Below are 17,446 nucleotides of genomic sequence, written 5' to 3' on the forward strand. Positions count from 1 at the left end.
AGGCTGAGAGCCATGGGACTCTTTAGCCTGGAAAAGCGTAGGCTCAGGGGTGATCTGATGGCCACCTATAAGTTTATCAAGGGTGACCACCAGGATCTGGGGGAACCAGAGCGCCCCATGGGATGACGAGGTCGAACGGTCACAAACTCCTGCAAGACCGTTTCAGGCTGGACATAAGGAAGAATTTCTTTACTGTCCGAGCCCCCAAGGTCTGGAACAGTCTGCCAGCGGAGGTGGTTCAAGCACCTACATTGAACACCTTCAAGAGTAAATTGGATGCTTATCTTGCTGAGATCCTATGACCCCAGCTGACTTCCTGCCCTTTGGGCAAGGGGCTGGACTCGATCTCCCGAGGTCCCTTCCAGCCCTAATGTCTATGAAATCTGTGAAATATTAAATGAGTGTATATAAATTCAGTATAGTCTTACAAAGTCAGCAGACAAATAACTCCAGTGTCTCTCTACTACTATGCAGCTTTGCTGGAAGCCATCAAGTGAAATTAACTATATTCAGAATTTCATGTCTTCTATTCGGAAGCTTGTGAACAACAGTAAAATTGCCTGGACTCGCGCCCAGCTTCAACTGCCAACTCAGGATCAGGGCAGAGGCAAGCAGTAAAAAAAAAAAAAAAGTTATTCATGGTGAAATAAAGACTTCTCAGAACAGATTAGGGCAGGGGAAATGTAGTGAACACACGCCTCCTTCTGTAGCAACCGGGAGACTTTGGAGGAAAGGAAAATTTGCATCTTCCTTTCACCGAGTGAAGCAGTTGTTGGTGAATCTGAAAATGTATTAGCTTCTGGCTAGCAGGCAAACAAAAATATTTCTGCCCCGCCAAACAGGTGCCATGGACAGTAACACAATAGAAATCCCAGCAAGCAATAGCTACGTGAGAACTGGTCAAGGGTCTAGACTGTCTCCAGGATACTGAAGTTGCTAAGGCCACACCTTCATTCCTATCACTTTTAGCCTGTATGTGGCTGTATATAAATGTTTCATACCTTCCTTTAAAATTTTTAAAAAGGTGTTTCATCTGAACAGCAAAATGGTTATAATAGTTGTGTAGTGAGCATTTACTAGCCTTTCCAATTTTGGGAAAGGGTAATGCTTTTTAAAACTGGGACTTCTGATATCAGCACCTGGCTTCAGATCGCTTCATACCTCAAGTTCTTCACTGTCTTTGGGCTTCTCCTCAGAGGTCTGTTTAACAAAGTCAGGAATGAGGATTTCCAGTGTAGCTCGGGCTGTGGGAAGGCGATTTAATTAAAAAAAAAAAAGTTACACATAGCATGCAGTGATTTTACAATGTTTAGGACAAGCAAGCTTCATGTTCTTCTAGGAATCCGATTCTCAAACAGTGCACTATTAGGTGAACTGCTTTCCACAGCAAAAATAGACACAGTCTGAACAGTGAATGTTATTTAGTAAACTATGCATTTAAACTTGCTCAAAAAAGTCAACCCTTAAAAGGACATTAATACCCATGAGTAACTGCTTCTCAAGAAGACCTATACGGAAAGACTGGATACAATTTTTCCCATGGCTAAAGTCCCATTTTCAAAAGTGATACAAGCCCTGGGGAGCCTTAACCTTTTAAGTTCAAGTGTAGACCTAATCTAACCATTGCTTAAGGATTTGCTAAATTTTACAACAGGAAGGAAGGAAGGGAGACTGATGTGAATCCTTCCCACAAAAACATGCTTTACTGGAAGCAGCAGCATGGTAATGCAACCTGGATCTGCAGCATCTGCACAGATTAGGCGCTTCAGCAGGACTTTCTGACACTTACCTTAAAGTCAACTTGAGATATTACAGGGATCAGCAACCCTCAGCATAAAAGTGCCACAGCATGGCAAGCGAGGCCATTTTCTTTGGCACACCACAGGTGGCCTGAACTCTGGGCAGCTGCCACTGGCTACAGAGTCCACAGTGCTTTCAGCAAGAGGCTGGGACGCTGCAAGCCTTGCTGGATGCCGCTAAGGCTCAGTGGCAGGCAGCACCTGCCCAGAGCCCGGGTCGGCTGCAGGCAGGAGGCTGCAAACAGCTGCACAGGGCTCCTCAGCCCCAGCACTGGCTCTGTGGCTGCCATGGCTGTGCACATGCCTCTCTGGGCACATGGCCAGGAAGGGGCCTGAGGCAGTGTACCCCCCAAACCATCTGCCTAGAGGCGCGCATACAGCCACTACCAGCACTAAAAAGAATGGCCCCCTGGCAGTTCTCCAGTCTCTGGCACACCAAGTCAAGACATGGGAGGAGTCTGGGGTATTTCTGGCACTCCAGGCAAGATACATTGCTGACCCCTGAGATATTACATTACATTATAGCTAATTATCCTTACACTATCCTTTTCTATATTTTCCATGTAATTTTATATTTGATTGAATCTTCTTTTATAGAAAAAGGCATTACATAACAGGTTATTAAAGATGAAATAAGTGACACCTTTTGTTGCTGTCTGAAGTTTCCCTGCCGTTTCATATTCCAGCCATTTGCTTAGGATGAAGTTTTATTGTAAATAATTGAAGTATTTCCCAGAAATGACTGTTACCTGCTTCCACCAAAGAACCGTACACAAATCTGATTTATTTAATTTAAATGTGAAACATACTCATTGCTGCTAATAAGTTATTTTGCTGTCTCCAAACCAGAGATAAAAGGAGGCAAGCACAGATCTTCAACAGCTGGTATTCAGCAAGTATGTACATTACCAGCTTTATTCTTGGCAAGTTTTTTGCTGCTTGCAGTTCCTGCCCCGTAAGTCACGCCATCAATAATCACCGAGGCTCCAAAAGGCTCACTTGGGTTCTCTTAAAATGGGGGGGGGGGAAAAAAGAGAGAAGCTTTTTTCAAAAAACTCTAAAAGGTTTAAATATACAAAGCCACACATTAAAATATTTAATCAAGAATTTAAGAAAAATGGCCCATGCTTGGAGACGTATTTTCTTCATTTCAGTTTCAAGAGATCTAGAAACTGGTTTTCTTTTAAGAAAAGGAAACTACTTTTCACTCATTTATATGCAGCCATTTAGTTTTCATCAGCAGGAACGTCCCACGTATCAAATCACCATCATTCTATCTTCCTTGCCACTGTCACAGGACTATGTTGAGAACATCTTTTTTTGAATTTCTGTCAGCATTCAGGCTTCAATCCCAGCTCATGTTTTGGCATCACCTATGCTAAGTTTTAACACAACAGCTTAATGCATCAAACCGGGATTTCTGAACAAGTCATAAAGCAAGACGTGCAATATAATTCCATTTTTAGTCAAATCACTTGGATATTGGCCATCACATCAAATATTTGTAGTACTTACCAAAATATGAATGCAAGTAATAAGATCATCACAGTGGGGTGAAAACAGGGAAGGCCTCGATTTCAACAGATGCGACACAAACAAAGCATTTAGTTGGCTGTGTGCATGCCACACTGCTTAAAGGATGAGTTTTCTCCCCATAATGCGTAACAGCATGTTAACATTACAACTCATGCAAACTTACCACATTCAAAGAAGTTGTAAACAGGGCGAACCTTTAGGACTCGTTGCATATATTCATGCAGTATACAAACTTCAGACTTTCCATTAGGATTAATGACAAACTCTGTGAAAGATATTAAAAGTCAATCTTATACCTTTCATTAAAAAAAGAGAAATCCAAGAAGCGCAAGCTATAGAATAAAAATCATGAAATCACATCTTCACACTTAAAGTGAATGCTGCTTACCCATCAGACATGGAACACTATAATACCAGGGTCCATTTTTCAAAGCTATTACACCAACATGAAGCAGCAAAATAAAAGGCAAGTATGAGCTTAGGATACATCAGGTGAGATACTTCCAGCAAAGAAATCAGTATTACTGCCATAGTACCAGGTACCGGGGAGACCTCATCTAGAATTCAGTAGAAATTTCTGGTCACCCATGTTCAAGACAAAAGAACTGAAACTGTGCAAAGAAGGCATACTATTAGGACGATCAGAGGAATAGAAAGCTGATTTTGTAAGAGGAACCAAAAATGATCTTGAGGTGTTTATCCCTAATGCGGCCAACCCATGACAAGCACATGGCAGGTGGCACAAAAAGCCTCCATGCATTGCACGTGGCAGATTAGGAAGTGGACAGGCAACACGGTAGCAGATGGGACAGGAAGCAGAGCAGCAGACTGGACAGGGGAAAAGGGGTGGGAGAAATTAAAAATCAGTGGCACTTTGGGAGGGTGGAAAGCTATTTGTGGCACACCTGCCAAAAAAGGTTAGCCCCTTACTGGTTTAGCCTAAGGAAATAAAAGAAAGCGAAAAGGGGAAACAAAAATCACTGTTAATATATATCAGGGGCACAACACAAAACAGAAGGAGTTATTTAAGCTAATGGACAATGCAAGCACAAGAACAAGTGCTTATAAAAAACTGGCTACAAATATATTTAGTCCAAAAGTTAGATGGAAAGTCCCAACTGTGACAGCAATCAAGTTCTAGAATAGTTATGCAACTGGAGATATGGAACAGAAAAATGGAGCTCAATAATTTTATGACAGATTATATGACATGGTCCCTACAAACAGCTTTATCACGGTACAGGTAATTATTCATTTTTCTCCCACCATAGGGAAGTGTACATTCCCCATGCAAAGAGAGGGCAGGAAGCAGGGCACAATTGCTTCAGCACCTCAAAGTGAACCTCCCTCCGGCAACACAAAAAAAAAATCTTTTCACCCCAGACATGCTACACCTTAGCACTCCTCCCTGTTCCACGCTCCATGTTACGCCTGGCAGATTTCAAAAGGGGGAGAAAAAGAACAAGCCATATTTCAGAGAAACTTGCCTCAAGATCTGACAGGCCCAAAAGAAGGGCTGTGCTACATTTGCACGACCAGAATCAAAGTATTTCTTCACGCAGGAGAAAAACTCAAAAATTTGCTAAGTAGAGAAGTCAGAGAACTTAAATCGTAATACCCCTGAACTCCCCACCACCCCCCAAATCAAAAAAAAAAAAATTTTGGGTTTTTTCTTTAGTCTAGCCAAAATAGGATGTAAACGAGCCATTTCATTTTTACCCACTGAAGCAAACAGGTTGGTTAATGTTATCACCATGAAAGTAATGTTTGTTTCAACTATCCTAGTATTTCATTAAAAAGTTGATCAAAAAAAAAAATATTGTATGCTAGATCAAAGTTCAGATCAAGGGCAAAGGGCCATGTGGAAGAGCGAGAGTTTCAAGATGCATTTTTGGAACTATATTTCTTCTGATAAACAAAAGATTATTAAAATATGGCATTAACTGAATTGAATACAAAACAGGTCAGAAGTCAAATTCAAAGCCTTTGGGCTTTACATGTGCCAGGGGAGGGAGCATTAAAAATCGAGTCTGCTCCGACATGCTGCAATTGCAGCATGTCAGAGCAGACATCCTGTACATCTACAGGTACCTTACAGCAAAAAAGATGGAAATACCCACCCTTAAGGAAATCTGGTTTAACTTTTCATGGAAGAAGTCATGTGTAGGAAAAAAGAACTTGTGTAAAAGGGTTACTTCAAGATGCCCAATTAATTTCCTCAGTAACATAAGAAAAAAAAAACACTTTAGTACCTAAACCCACAGCAAATCAGCATAAATGTTACAATGTCCCATAGTGCAATCTGAAGTCACTGGAGATTTTGCATGCATGCATGATGATGATAATTTTTAGTTTGGCAAACCCCTGTTTCTCATATCAAAGGAATTAAGTGTTCTTTTATGCTGTTCGTGCTAGTATTTACGTTTCTAACAAGACCAACTGAACTGTTCTTTAGAATTTTCTATGCAGTAAAACAAACTGAAATTTGCAAAATAAGTATTACACCCAATAGGCCTCTCAGCCTAGAATTGTGGAAAAAAATTGGTTGCTTGCAGACATTTAAAAAAAGCCTGGCGCTTCACTTTAAACTCAGCATGCTCCCATGCTGAGCCCAGCACATAACCAGAACAGGCTGCGCATTACCTGGATCTGGCTCACCTAAGGTCTGTATAGATAGGAAGTTTTTAGTGGGCCGTTTTACCGAATAGCCAATTGCATCAACTATTGGATAAAAGCACCAAAAAGCCCTGCTGAAATGCCCAGCCTATGCAAACCCCTGTTGAGCTGGGTCAAACTAATGTGCTGCTACGTCTTGTAAAGCCCTTCCCACCACATTGTCTGCATGCAGTCATTAACTAGCAAAAAAAGATGGAGATCAGAAAGAATTCCAGTTAAAAAAAAAATCTCTGCCATGAACCAATTCAGTATAGGAGCTTGCAAGACAGACATTAAAAAAAAAAAAAAACAAAAACCAATTCTTCACCATCTAAGGAGAACATGCACTTCATTACACTTTTTCATAAATACCCATTTTAAACTCTTTTTCTGATTACCATGTAAACATGAAGTGAACAAATAGAACCAAGAGCATAAAATCCAAGACTTCCTACAATCAGACCGATAAAGCCTATATAGAAATCTACTTGCTACAAGTTCTCACTAGCAAGTTTAAACTACAAACAGGTCCTTTATATGTTTGAGTAGATGAAACTAACCTTTCTTTGTAGGCGCATCTTGCACAGACAAGGTAATGAGCTTCTGATTAGCTGGCAAAATAGGACGCTCAGACTCTGCCTGCTTCCGCTTCATTTCACGATTGAACTGCCTTCTCTCAGCCCAGGTTCGAAATTTTTTAACTGTAACTTGTTCAAAATCAAAACGCTTTTCAAGGTACTGTCTAAAATCCTCAAGGTCTAGGAAAAAAAAAAAATTCAAATAACCTTATTAGCGATGCAAGGGAGTTACCTATGGCCTTGCAATGGCATGACTAACAAAACAAGCAGTACATAATTCATATATTCACTCATTAGAAGAGCAACAATTCTTCTCTCAAAAAAAGGACAATCCTCCCCCCCATACCATAACACCCATTTTATTTATTTCCCCCACTTAATGCAGTTCTGTTAGTCCCCACAGAAAAGAGGCAGAAATGGCAGCAACTGCATAGAGTTTAAGATGCTAATTTTAACCTTTAAAATATTAAAGGGTTAAGGCAAAAGAAAAAGTTAAGGTCTAGTCTCTCCTACATGAAATAGTTGCAGACATAATGAGTAGGAAACAAGAGTTCACATCCCTGCCAGATTTAATAAGAGAGTAAGAGAAAATTGCTGGCAGAGCATATCCCTATGAGGAATTTTATGAAATGTACTTCCCCCAGAAATATACTGTCCTAACATGGTCTGCAAGATCCTAAATTTCTTTTTTAGCTTAGTCTTTTAGGGGAAAAATAGACTGCACAAAAGGTAGTAAAGGGCTAATCATCATAAGAAGCATAATGGTAACTTTATAAATCAGTCAAATCTTTAGACACACACAGTCTTATATTTTAAACAGATATATACCTGAAGATAAAGATAGGTTATAAATTTAAAGCAAATACCAGCCATTGAACTATGCCAATATGTTGAGAGCATGGCTAGCTATTCCATGCATGTCATTAAGTGATGGACTCATGAAGCTTGATTGGAAGCCTGGTAGGGAGGACAGGCTGTTCTATACAGTTTATGGACCAAAAAACTGTTCACGGGTACTGGTATACTTTAAAACAAAACAGAAAAATCAAAAGCACTGCAACAAACCCCAACATAAATACAGCAATACTGGTATAAGCTTATATTCCCTCTGCCTGACTGAAATGTGTGCAAAGCAGCTAACCAATCTAAGCCTGGTTTAAGTGACCACATTTGTGATAGTTTTTGTACTGATTTAAATTGTGTGTAGACGAGCCTTCAAAAATACAGACAGGAAAATATATGCTTTACAAGAAGGTAAGCCAAGATATTTTTTTTTTTTAAACTGACTGTGTACTTTAAGTCTCCTTCAATCAGTTCTTAAAAGCAGAAGAACAAGAAAAAGTTTACAATAATTCTCACATTTCATAGACAGCAAAAATTGCTTATTGGCCCTTAGAATCCTCAAAAAAAATACCCCACAATTTTTACCTGCTCCTTTTCACCTGAGAATCAAAACTGCCTTTCCAAAAAACCGGGCATGTATCTGCCCATTTTGAAGCTAACCAAGTTCTACCCCTTTATTCTACGTCAGTTCCTTAAGGTGAAGCAGTGAATCAACTAGTCAAAAGTACCGCATTCTGCACTTACCTACAGATTCATCTTTGCACACTTCAACTTTGGCCTTGACCTGTCCTAAGGCTCCTTGTGCTGCATCTCCACTTGATGGGTCCTTGTCATCTAAAGACCCAGAATCAGCTGCAGTGGAGTCTGGTTCTTCTGCTTGACAGTCCAGTTCTGAAGCTTTGTCCACATGCTTTATAGGCGATACTTCTCCATTTGGGGTTATGTCATTGTTTTGTTCCCTTTCCTCATTTTCCTTCATTTTTTTGTAATGCAAACAGGGAATGCTACTCAAGGGAGGATCATGTTTCTATAAGTATAAATATCAGAATTTTAAAAGTTGGGCGCCACAGAATTCCAATAGAAAGATATGGTTAGTTTTAAAGGTGAGCTATGAATAGTTTTAATACTGTTTTACACCCCACCCCTTTCTTCTTTTCCCCAGATAGCTTTGAAAGCCTTATTTAAGCTCCTCTCACTCTCACCACCCTCCAAAGCACGAGGAATATACAGCAATAGAAAGTAGAAGGCAGGGAAAAAAAAAACACAACAAAAAAGCACCTGCAACATTCTGTCAAACATATATTTTCTGCTTTCCACCCCCCCAGTTACAGCAGTCTTTTTCCATTCAGGGTCTTACAGTGTGCCCCATTACTACGATTATCCAAACCCCTTATTAACATTAGTCAAAGCTGGACCTTTTGAAAACCTAACAAGATTCCTTCCACTGAAAGCCCTGATTTTGGAGAGGGACCACTAAGAGTTTAGATTGAGAAATCAAGGTTTTATTAAATAAAAATACCTATTTATAAAAACCACTCATGTAATTTAGTGAAACCCCTTTGTTTGGATGTAAGGAAGCAGTGTTAAAGGCAAATACAGATTCTGTGCCGTTCCATTGTAACCCATACATCTTCTGCTGTAGATCATGGGTAGCATATTTAATTTTGGAAATCCAGCCCTTAAATCCTAAGTATCATTTAACCCTCTTACAAGAATGAACTCAATAATCAGTTAGATTGAACTCTGCAGCACTGAAAAGAAATTCTACAGCTTTATGCTACAACAAAGAAACTGCAAAGTAAGATTGACTAACTCCAAATTTAGTAAGGTAGGAGAGCAACACCCTAGGGTTAAGGCACCACATTTGAAATAGGCTTATTAGGAATAGCAAGAAGGAACTTAGATGGCCTTATAAACTTTGAAGAGCAAAGAGCCTTAAATACAAGATTTGAGAACAAAAATTACCTTGAATATAGTTCTAGGACTATTTTGACTATTCAAAAAAACCCCCCAAAAAACATTAATTTCAAATAATCTTAAATAACTGAGTAATATTAAATTTATAATAAATAATTCAGATCTCTACCCGTATGCTTCCTGTTCCCAAGAAATAAGGTCTGGACCAGGTAACAACTCTGGATTCTCTATGCAGATATACAGGAATGCCCGAGTTATGGAATGTCATGATCCATCCATCAGGCAATGGCTCTGTTGGAGGGCGGCCTCGACCTTGGAAAAAAAAAAAGAGAAAAGGCACATACTTACATAGACCCTTCCCCATTCTTGAATATAATCAGATTTTTTTAAATTAATTTCTGATTGCACCTCAGAAGATTCTTCCACTTAGAAACTGAAAAACATTGTATAACAAGACTAAGAAACTCTACACACAATTTTGCTTTACAGAGTATTCCATTTATTTCACACTTAAATTAAACTTTAAGAGAAAGGTACACCCCCAAATTCAGTGATTTGTGATGAACTATGGGTCCAAGTGACATTATTATAAACTTGAGTTTAATCTTTTCTTACTTTAAATGCCAAAAAGACTGCTGTTTTTGATTTTCAAGCAAGGTCTAAAAACTGGCTATGGGATGGAATTGTAATAAAATTGTTATTATTGTAAAATGTACATGCATTTTTACATTGACTTACCCAGAACTCCCTCCCACCCTACCCCCACAATAAAAAAGGTATAAATATTTAAGTGAAAGTAATTTACTTTTAAGCACGGTTTTTATTTTGGTCATCATCGGCTGCACACTTGTCTCTCCATCAGACTGGTGGTCACTTTCACCTCCATATTTCTCATTTTCTACTCTCCTCTTTTTGGGTGCTTGAAGACCCTCTTCCAGCAGAGCATCCACATCGTTATCAAAATCATCCTAAAAGAGACATGGTCAGATACCATGCTCCTATAGGTACTACCCATCCCCCACCTTCCCCTGTCAAAGAAAATGGTAACATTTGGGAATATGCACGTCCACTCATAGACAAATTAGAGAAACCAAACACTCCCAGTAAGGAAACTGAAAAATAAGAAAGTAAGTTTCCTACACAGTCACTGGATTAGTAACTGCTGTTTTCATGACAAACCGAAAGAAATCTACATATACCAGCAGCCCTTTACAGGTCTATTATGGTTGCATATCATAAGTCTGGCCCCCACAAAGCAATTTCTGAAGTCTTCTTTACAGGATTCAAAATGTTTAATCATCAAAATAACTTGAGTTATGCTCCCAAGATATCACGTGTAACGGACAAATGTCAATGGTTTGGTCTTGGGGATTTTTGCATTTGTGTCTTCAACAGTGCACAGTTAAGACAGGCAGTGTTGGGAAGAATCTCTGCACAAGTTTTTCTAACCATTTGAAAAAAAAATATTTACATACCTCATAGGAGTAATTCATCGTTTCTTCATCCACTTTATCTCTTTGAACGATTGCTTTAGATGTGAACCCTCCTCCTTCTTCATCTATTTCCATCAAATTGTCAGTAAAATCTTCTAAGTCATCCAGAACTGCATATTCCACTCTCTTTTCCTGATCAATATCATTTTCATCATCTTTTTTGTCATCATTTTCACCCCCTACCCCTGCTGTTTTACCATTATTACCACCAAAAGGACAAGCATGCACATCCCCATTGACATTATTAACACTCATATCTGCATCTGCTTTATAATCTTGCTCAGCTCCAGTGTACAGAACTTTCCTGTCTTTGCTTCTGCAGCTTTCTGTAAAGCTAACGCTAATCTTTACATCTTTAAGTAACTTAAGATCAGGGGTGAACTTCCGACCTGAAGGTGCATGACGAGCAGTTCTTGGGCTTTGGTCACTATTGCTAGGATCTATTATAAGACGACTTTTGTAGCAGGCAGATCCCTTTGTGAGAAGCTGTGTTCTGCAGATACTGTGCGCGTCCCCAGCAGGGGTATCTGACTGTCCATCACCACCAGAGCCAACGTCCATTACCTCTGCGTCACTGGACGTTTGCAGGGGAGGTGGTGGAGGCTGTTCATTAGGCGGCAAAGGTGGGGGACAAGTCTGGTTCTCCACATTCATTTCTCCTGCAGGTTCTTTAGGGAGGGGAGGTGCATTTTCATATTTCTCCATATTTAAAACTGTAAAACTACTGCTTTAAAAAACAAGACTTTAAATAAATGTATATAATCTCTATTCCTGACATGCACAAGTCCATCAAGACAGGCTTATGTTCTATTCAATATGCAACACTGATGATTCAGTTAAGCTGACTACATTGTTCTTTTCATTAATGTAGACAGCTTTCAGAATCACTGTCTCAATTATTGGAAATCACAATGCATTCAGCTTAAATAGCTGAAGACTAAGTAGACAGCATCTTCACTGGACAAGGTGGTCTCCTTTTCTTCTTTCAACCTACAAAAAGAAAAAGGTATTTGTCACAGAAAAGCCCGAAAAGCCAAGTGTCCCATCCATCAGAGGTAACAAAGTCTTTTCAAGGTTTTGGAAAGGACACATTTCTATGTGAAGCCCCAACCAACTGTAATATTCTTACCATCATGGAGAGAAATTTTTTTCTACCACAGCAGAAGTATCTTTTTATTTTGAATTATGCCCAAATACAGTGACTTTCACTAATGCTTTGTGCATCAACTTAACTCCAGTAACACCACTTGGCAACTATCAGTATATGCTCATTGCTTTTAAATGGAGAGACAAAAACAGGTTGGTTAGTTGTTTTAAATCTCCTAACCTAAAGGATTAACGCTACCCTGTTTTCATGTTCTACATTAGGTTGCAGTGTAAAAGCAGGTCTTAACAGGTACACCAGATCAGTAGTTCAAAACCTTTTTCCTACTGGATCCCATTTGCAAATGTTCATGACCTGTCCCAACTCCACCCCACCCCTCACACCCTCCCCAACCCTGCTAGTGCATGACCTACAGTCCCCACTTCCCTCTTGCCCCCGCCCCAGGCCACTCCCGACCCACCACCCCTGCACCCCCAGCCCTGCCAGTGCCCCTCATTCCTGACCCTACACTCCCTGCCCCCACACCTCCCAGCTCTGCCAGAGAGGCCCCCAGCTGCCCCTGTCCTGAAGCCCGAGTGCAGTGGCTGCGGCAGCTCTGGCTCATGTCAGTGGCAGAGAAGCGAGCTGAAGGGAGGACGGGAGGACTGTGGCAGCCCCCACTGTGGGCTGGCAGCCTGGTCACAACCTATTCTGCACCCTGAGCATTGTCTCCCGGCTGCCCCATCCCCACGAGCACTCAGCCCAGCTTGCAGCTCTCCCCCACCTCCTTTCCCCAGCCACTCTGCCCTGCTGCAGTCTTGGCGCTTTCCTGGGGTCAGCATTTCTCAACCTGCGGCTTGCAAACCTCCAAAATCTTCTTGTAATCCACTTTTGGATTGGGATTCATGGGTTAAGAAACACTGTACTAGATTATTCTCTTCGGAATTAAATTCATTATAATCTTCAGGTGGGCAGACTAACAGCATGAACTTGTTTGTCAGGTAACAGTAGCAAAAAAATTACCAACTACTAGAAAAATCAAGAGATATTTCTTAAAGGGGGAGGGAATGCTAGCAAGTGTGATGATATACCCATTATTGGCATAAATCTCTTGAATTTCTTACATATGGCAGACATAAAATCTATATCTATTGTTAAACTGGAGTCTTGCGATCATTGTTATTATTTTGAACAGCATCCACAAATTGAAGTTTTACGCCATGTAACATTAGAACTGTTACATCAAGTATACCCACTATTATTGTGTTTCCTGTACAATTCTGATTGTTTTTAACATTATATTTTAATTGGCTGTGCAGGACCATGAGCACCCAGCAAAGAGATGAGTACACTCTTTCTTACCTGGTAATTTTGGTCTCTCCAAGTCCCTCTGTGCCACCCCAAACTGAGTGCAAGTCCTCCTACCAGTAGGGAATAAAGCAGTGTTACTCTGCTTAAGAGGGAGTTGGGCTGGATGAATTTGCTCCTTTCAAAAAAGTTTCCAGGCAGTAAAGAAATTCTACCCATTCCAGAAGAATAAAACTTAGTTCCTAAAGCCATCCCTCAACATTTGGCGAAAAGAGGGCAAGATGTCTGGGCTGTCATAAGGAGACTTAGAGAAACCAATCAGAATTTTCTAACGTGCCTTGTATGGACTTCAACAGCAGTACCCACAAACAGATAGTTAAAACATTTACAACACATCGATCCTATCCATCCATCTGATGATCGATGAAAAAATTGTAAGACATGTAGGAAACAAACCTTGTGTAACTTTTCAGCTAAACCACAAATGTGACTTGATTAATGGAAACTGAAATATACAGCATCAGAATGAAGCCCTATGAGACACACAAAGCAAAAAAAAATTCTATTACCTGTTCTAAAATAACCCCATCTTCTCTGGATGGGAAGATATTTTGCTTCTGGAGAGAGGAACAACTGTTGCTTGGCCCCTCAAGGAGCTTCTAAGTGTTTACCTATCCCATCACAAAAGACACTATTAGGTGACCCAACTCCCTATTTTTTCAACAAAAAGCTTGTACATGACAAGAAACGCTACACATTTGAAGTTCTGTAGAATACAGCTTTTCTGAAAACCCCTTTCTTGTCCAATAAGGGCCAGAATGAAAAACAGACCGAATCAGTGGCACCCAACCTTTCTGCCAAGAGAACAATTCTTGCAGAGAAAGACGAAGTTTTTGTCTGTCACCCTCTAGATTCCACAAAGATCCCCAACTGGTAACCTTACTCCTTTCCCCAGCAGGACCATACTAACCAAATCTACATAAAAGGTGATTAAAGGTCACTGGAAAACACTACGGAACTGTTGTCAGATGGAAGCAAAGCACATTGGACACGCGGATTAATAAACAGAAGCTATTTTTAAATGAACTGGAAAGAATATGAGTGTGTAGCTAGGTGTTCTGTCGATCACCAAGATGCAGAATTTTGCTGAATGAACTGAATGAGACTGCCACACCTCCCTCTGGAAGGGCAGCATTCAGGAAAAGGAATTCACTCTCGCTACAGGAAAACATGATAGAACATTAGTTAGAAATACAGCAAGGGCTTCACAATACACAAGGCTTTTAACTTAAGTTCACCTTCTTTTGCAGCACATCCTCTGAAGAAGAGAGATTCAGGTCACCATACAAGGCAAAATAAAATATGTCACCCAAATAAGCTATGGGTTACACCACGTAGGGGTCCTATCAAAAGCAACACTCTGGATAATCTCTACCAAGAGAATAATTGGGGGTAAGAGGAGAGAAAAATGTCTTATCCTGAAAACAATCAGATAAGGTAAAACAGAAACTGGAGGACAGGGCCATCTCTTCTGAAGACTGTAGAAAGGAACAAAAACCCCCAAATCAGACTGTCATGTGCAATTTACCTGAGCCCTGAAGAGAATCCCTTCATAAAAGAGTAGGTGAACAGCAGTTGCACAACCAAATTCAACAGATGAATGACACAGCTACAAAAACATCCACCAGGCTACAGCAAAGCTAGTTGTGTGCACAAGCAGGTTTTAATCCATAAAAAGGCATTACTGTATAGAATAACTCCTTTTCAGGTCCTTTTCAGTCTTCACTGGTATCTGCACCACAACACCGAAATAACCACAGTAGGCACCTATAGCACGACCTGCGCTTTCTGGTCCATTTAGTCTTTATGGTGTGAAACCCAGTCAACTGAAATAATCTAACAAACAAACAGCACCTGCTGACATTTTGAAGCTACTAGGACTCAGGAGAACCGGATCACAGTTTTCCTTCGGAGCTATAGACAGTCTAACTTCAGAAAATAAGTTCCTTGTTTGAAACTGCCCTAAATATACAGGCAGCTAAAAACAATTTCAACCCTGTCTCATAATTATTCAGATTAGGATTCTACTGGACCTTTATCTCTTGCTTCAGAAAGCTACCTTTTAAAATAAAACTTCAGACTGCTTTGCAATCGATCTTAAAAAGGGAAAAAACACCCAAAACAACCCCACAGTACAAATCCTACAGACTACATGCCTTCCACAACACATTCCTCATTCTCCGCTATCTTCATGTCCTCCCCATCAGCCATGTCTACTTGAAGACACCGTCCTACAGAGAGACGTACCCAAAGCAATTACCAAGGGGAGGACGACAAAAATCACAAAACGCCAAGTTGCTGGGACGTCTCTAAAAATGTAAGAAACCCGACCACAAAGAATGCGAGTTGGAGCCAAAAGACCACGGCCCCACTTCACAGGAAGAGAGTGAAATAAAACTTTTAAAAAGTGAAAGACTGTACTCCATTTTGTGGGTCTAATAAGAGGTATCATCTCTACTACAAGTCCCAACTGCCTTTTCCTCAAGACCAAGACAGCTACAACCAGGATACCTGCACACTCCAGACTTGGCTGAGAGGAATAGATGAAAACAGAAAATATGCTTTTCAACCCCTCCAAAACAAATCTAGGTTTGTAGCTGGATACACACGTCTAGGGGTCGGAGGCAGAACCAGAGCAGACCCCCGGCCACCCCTTCGGGAAAGGACAATCCTCACAGCGTTGCCCGTTCCCGTCTCCACCCCAGGTTAGCAGGACCCGCGCCCGCTGCTCGCACTGGCAAAAAGGGGCCATAGAGCACATGTCCATGACGTCATCACGCTGCGACAGAAGCCGGGCGGCAAAGGCCGTTATTGGACCAGGTACGAGACTCGCTCGTTTTCCAGCGGGGATGGAGGGCTCCGAGGGGTGACAGGGGGAAAGAAAGCGGGGAGACAACCGGGGACAACACAACTGGGGGCGGATCCGGTGAAAAATCCTGTTAGCCCCACGGTTGGGGCAGCAGGGAAGTCCGCTCCATGCAGTGAAATGGGAGAAGTTTCCGGAGGAGGAAGGGCGGATCTGGAGGGGCCTACGCGACCACAGCCCGGAGGGAAGCGGGAGCCGGGCCCGGGCGAGGAGGGGACTGCAGGGCGGAGCACACGGGCCCACGCCCCGCACTGCCCTGGGGGTGTATCGGGCAGGCCGCTCGCTTGCGCTCGGCGCACCCACCTGGGCCATCCCCGGGCCGAGGGGCAGGGAGCGCGGCCGCCACCGCCGCCGCTGGCTCCTCACGGGAACCGCCTCCCCTAGGCCGCCGCTGCCGCCGCCATCTTTAAACGCCTGCTCCGAGCGGCTCCTGCTGCCGCGGGCGGGACTCACCGCATGCGGAGCCAATGGCGGCGCCACTCGCGCCTGTCAGTCATCTCCCGCTTTACGCGCAATGGGCCCATTCGTGGGCAAAGCCAGCCAATAAGGCGCCGGGCGGGATACGCCCTGAGGGAATGGGCCAATGGAAGGAGGGCGGAGGCGGGACATCTTCGTAGTGCTCAGGGGCCAGGGCCGGCGCCTTCCAGGGCCTGCTGCTGCGTGCAGGCGGGGAGAAGTTGGGGGCCCTGCCTGGGGGCGGAGGTGGCTGCTGCCTGACCGGGTGGGGCTGGGCCCCTGCTCCTCTCCCGGCTCCAGCTTTTCTAGGGGAAGAAGTTCTGGTTCAGAGGCAGTGCCCTCACCCCCATGCTCCATCACAGTGGATACCCGGTTCCGCCCAAAACGTACCCCATCCCTGTTGAACCGGGGCTTCCCCCACGCCTGGCGACAGCGAGTCCCACCCGGGCATGACTTGGCACCAACAAGAACTGCTTTGTGTTCGTTTTAAGCTTCCTCCCAGCTCGTTTCATCGGATGACCCCCCACTTACCTTGTGCAAGACAGTAAATCATGAAGGCTTAGGGGCTTTCTCTTCACTGCTGAGTACTTTACAAAACCATGGCGTACCCCCTCCTTTTTAAGCTAAGTGGACTTAGCCTCCTCAGTCTCATCGAAGACTGCACCACCACAGCTGCCCCTGGATGTTAAACGGGATTTTTAAAATTATTTTTGAAGCTCAGGCTGGGTAGGGAGAGCTATAGCCAAGACCCTAAGCAGAAGCAGAATAACTCCCCAGGAGAAGCGGGTCCTAAATGCTGACAGATTGCATGCCACCAATTTAAAATGGTACAATCTTAAGTACCACCAGCA

The 17,446-nt window shown here is 42.3% G+C and overlaps 1 protein-coding gene across 2 annotated transcripts in view; it reads right to left on the minus strand.

The window, feature by feature from the left end:
- Positions 1-16,553, minus strand: part of DGCR8 (DGCR8, microprocessor complex subunit) — a 24,027-nt gene extending 7,474 nt beyond the window's left edge. Inside the window, exons 1-9 of one of the 2 annotated variants that reach the window (XM_019539018.1) lie at positions 16,443-16,553; positions 10,804-11,811; positions 10,134-10,296; positions 9,498-9,640; positions 8,156-8,438; positions 6,551-6,748; positions 3,499-3,600; positions 2,709-2,807; positions 1,162-1,244 (exon numbers count right to left, since the gene is read on the minus strand). In XM_019539018.1, the coding sequence (XP_019394563.1) occupies positions 1,162-1,244; positions 2,709-2,807; positions 3,499-3,600; positions 6,551-6,748; positions 8,156-8,438; positions 9,498-9,640; positions 10,134-10,296; positions 10,804-11,526 (1,794 nt within the window). In that variant the 5' untranslated portion in view covers positions 11,527-11,811; positions 16,443-16,553. Of the gene's footprint in view, positions 1-1,161; positions 1,245-2,708; positions 2,808-3,498; positions 3,601-6,550; positions 6,749-8,155; positions 8,439-9,497; positions 9,641-10,133; positions 10,297-10,803; positions 12,269-16,442 lie in introns of those variants that run through there. The other variant, XM_019539019.1, reaches the window with a different exon arrangement.
- Between the last annotated feature and the right edge of the window lie 893 nt (positions 16,554-17,446).

Source organism: Crocodylus porosus, unplaced genomic scaffold, assembly GCF_001723895.1.
Source record: "Crocodylus porosus isolate Cpor-Errol unplaced genomic scaffold, CroPor_comp1, whole genome shotgun sequence".
Lineage (NCBI taxonomy): Eukaryota > Metazoa > Chordata > Crocodylia > Crocodylidae > Crocodylus > Crocodylus porosus.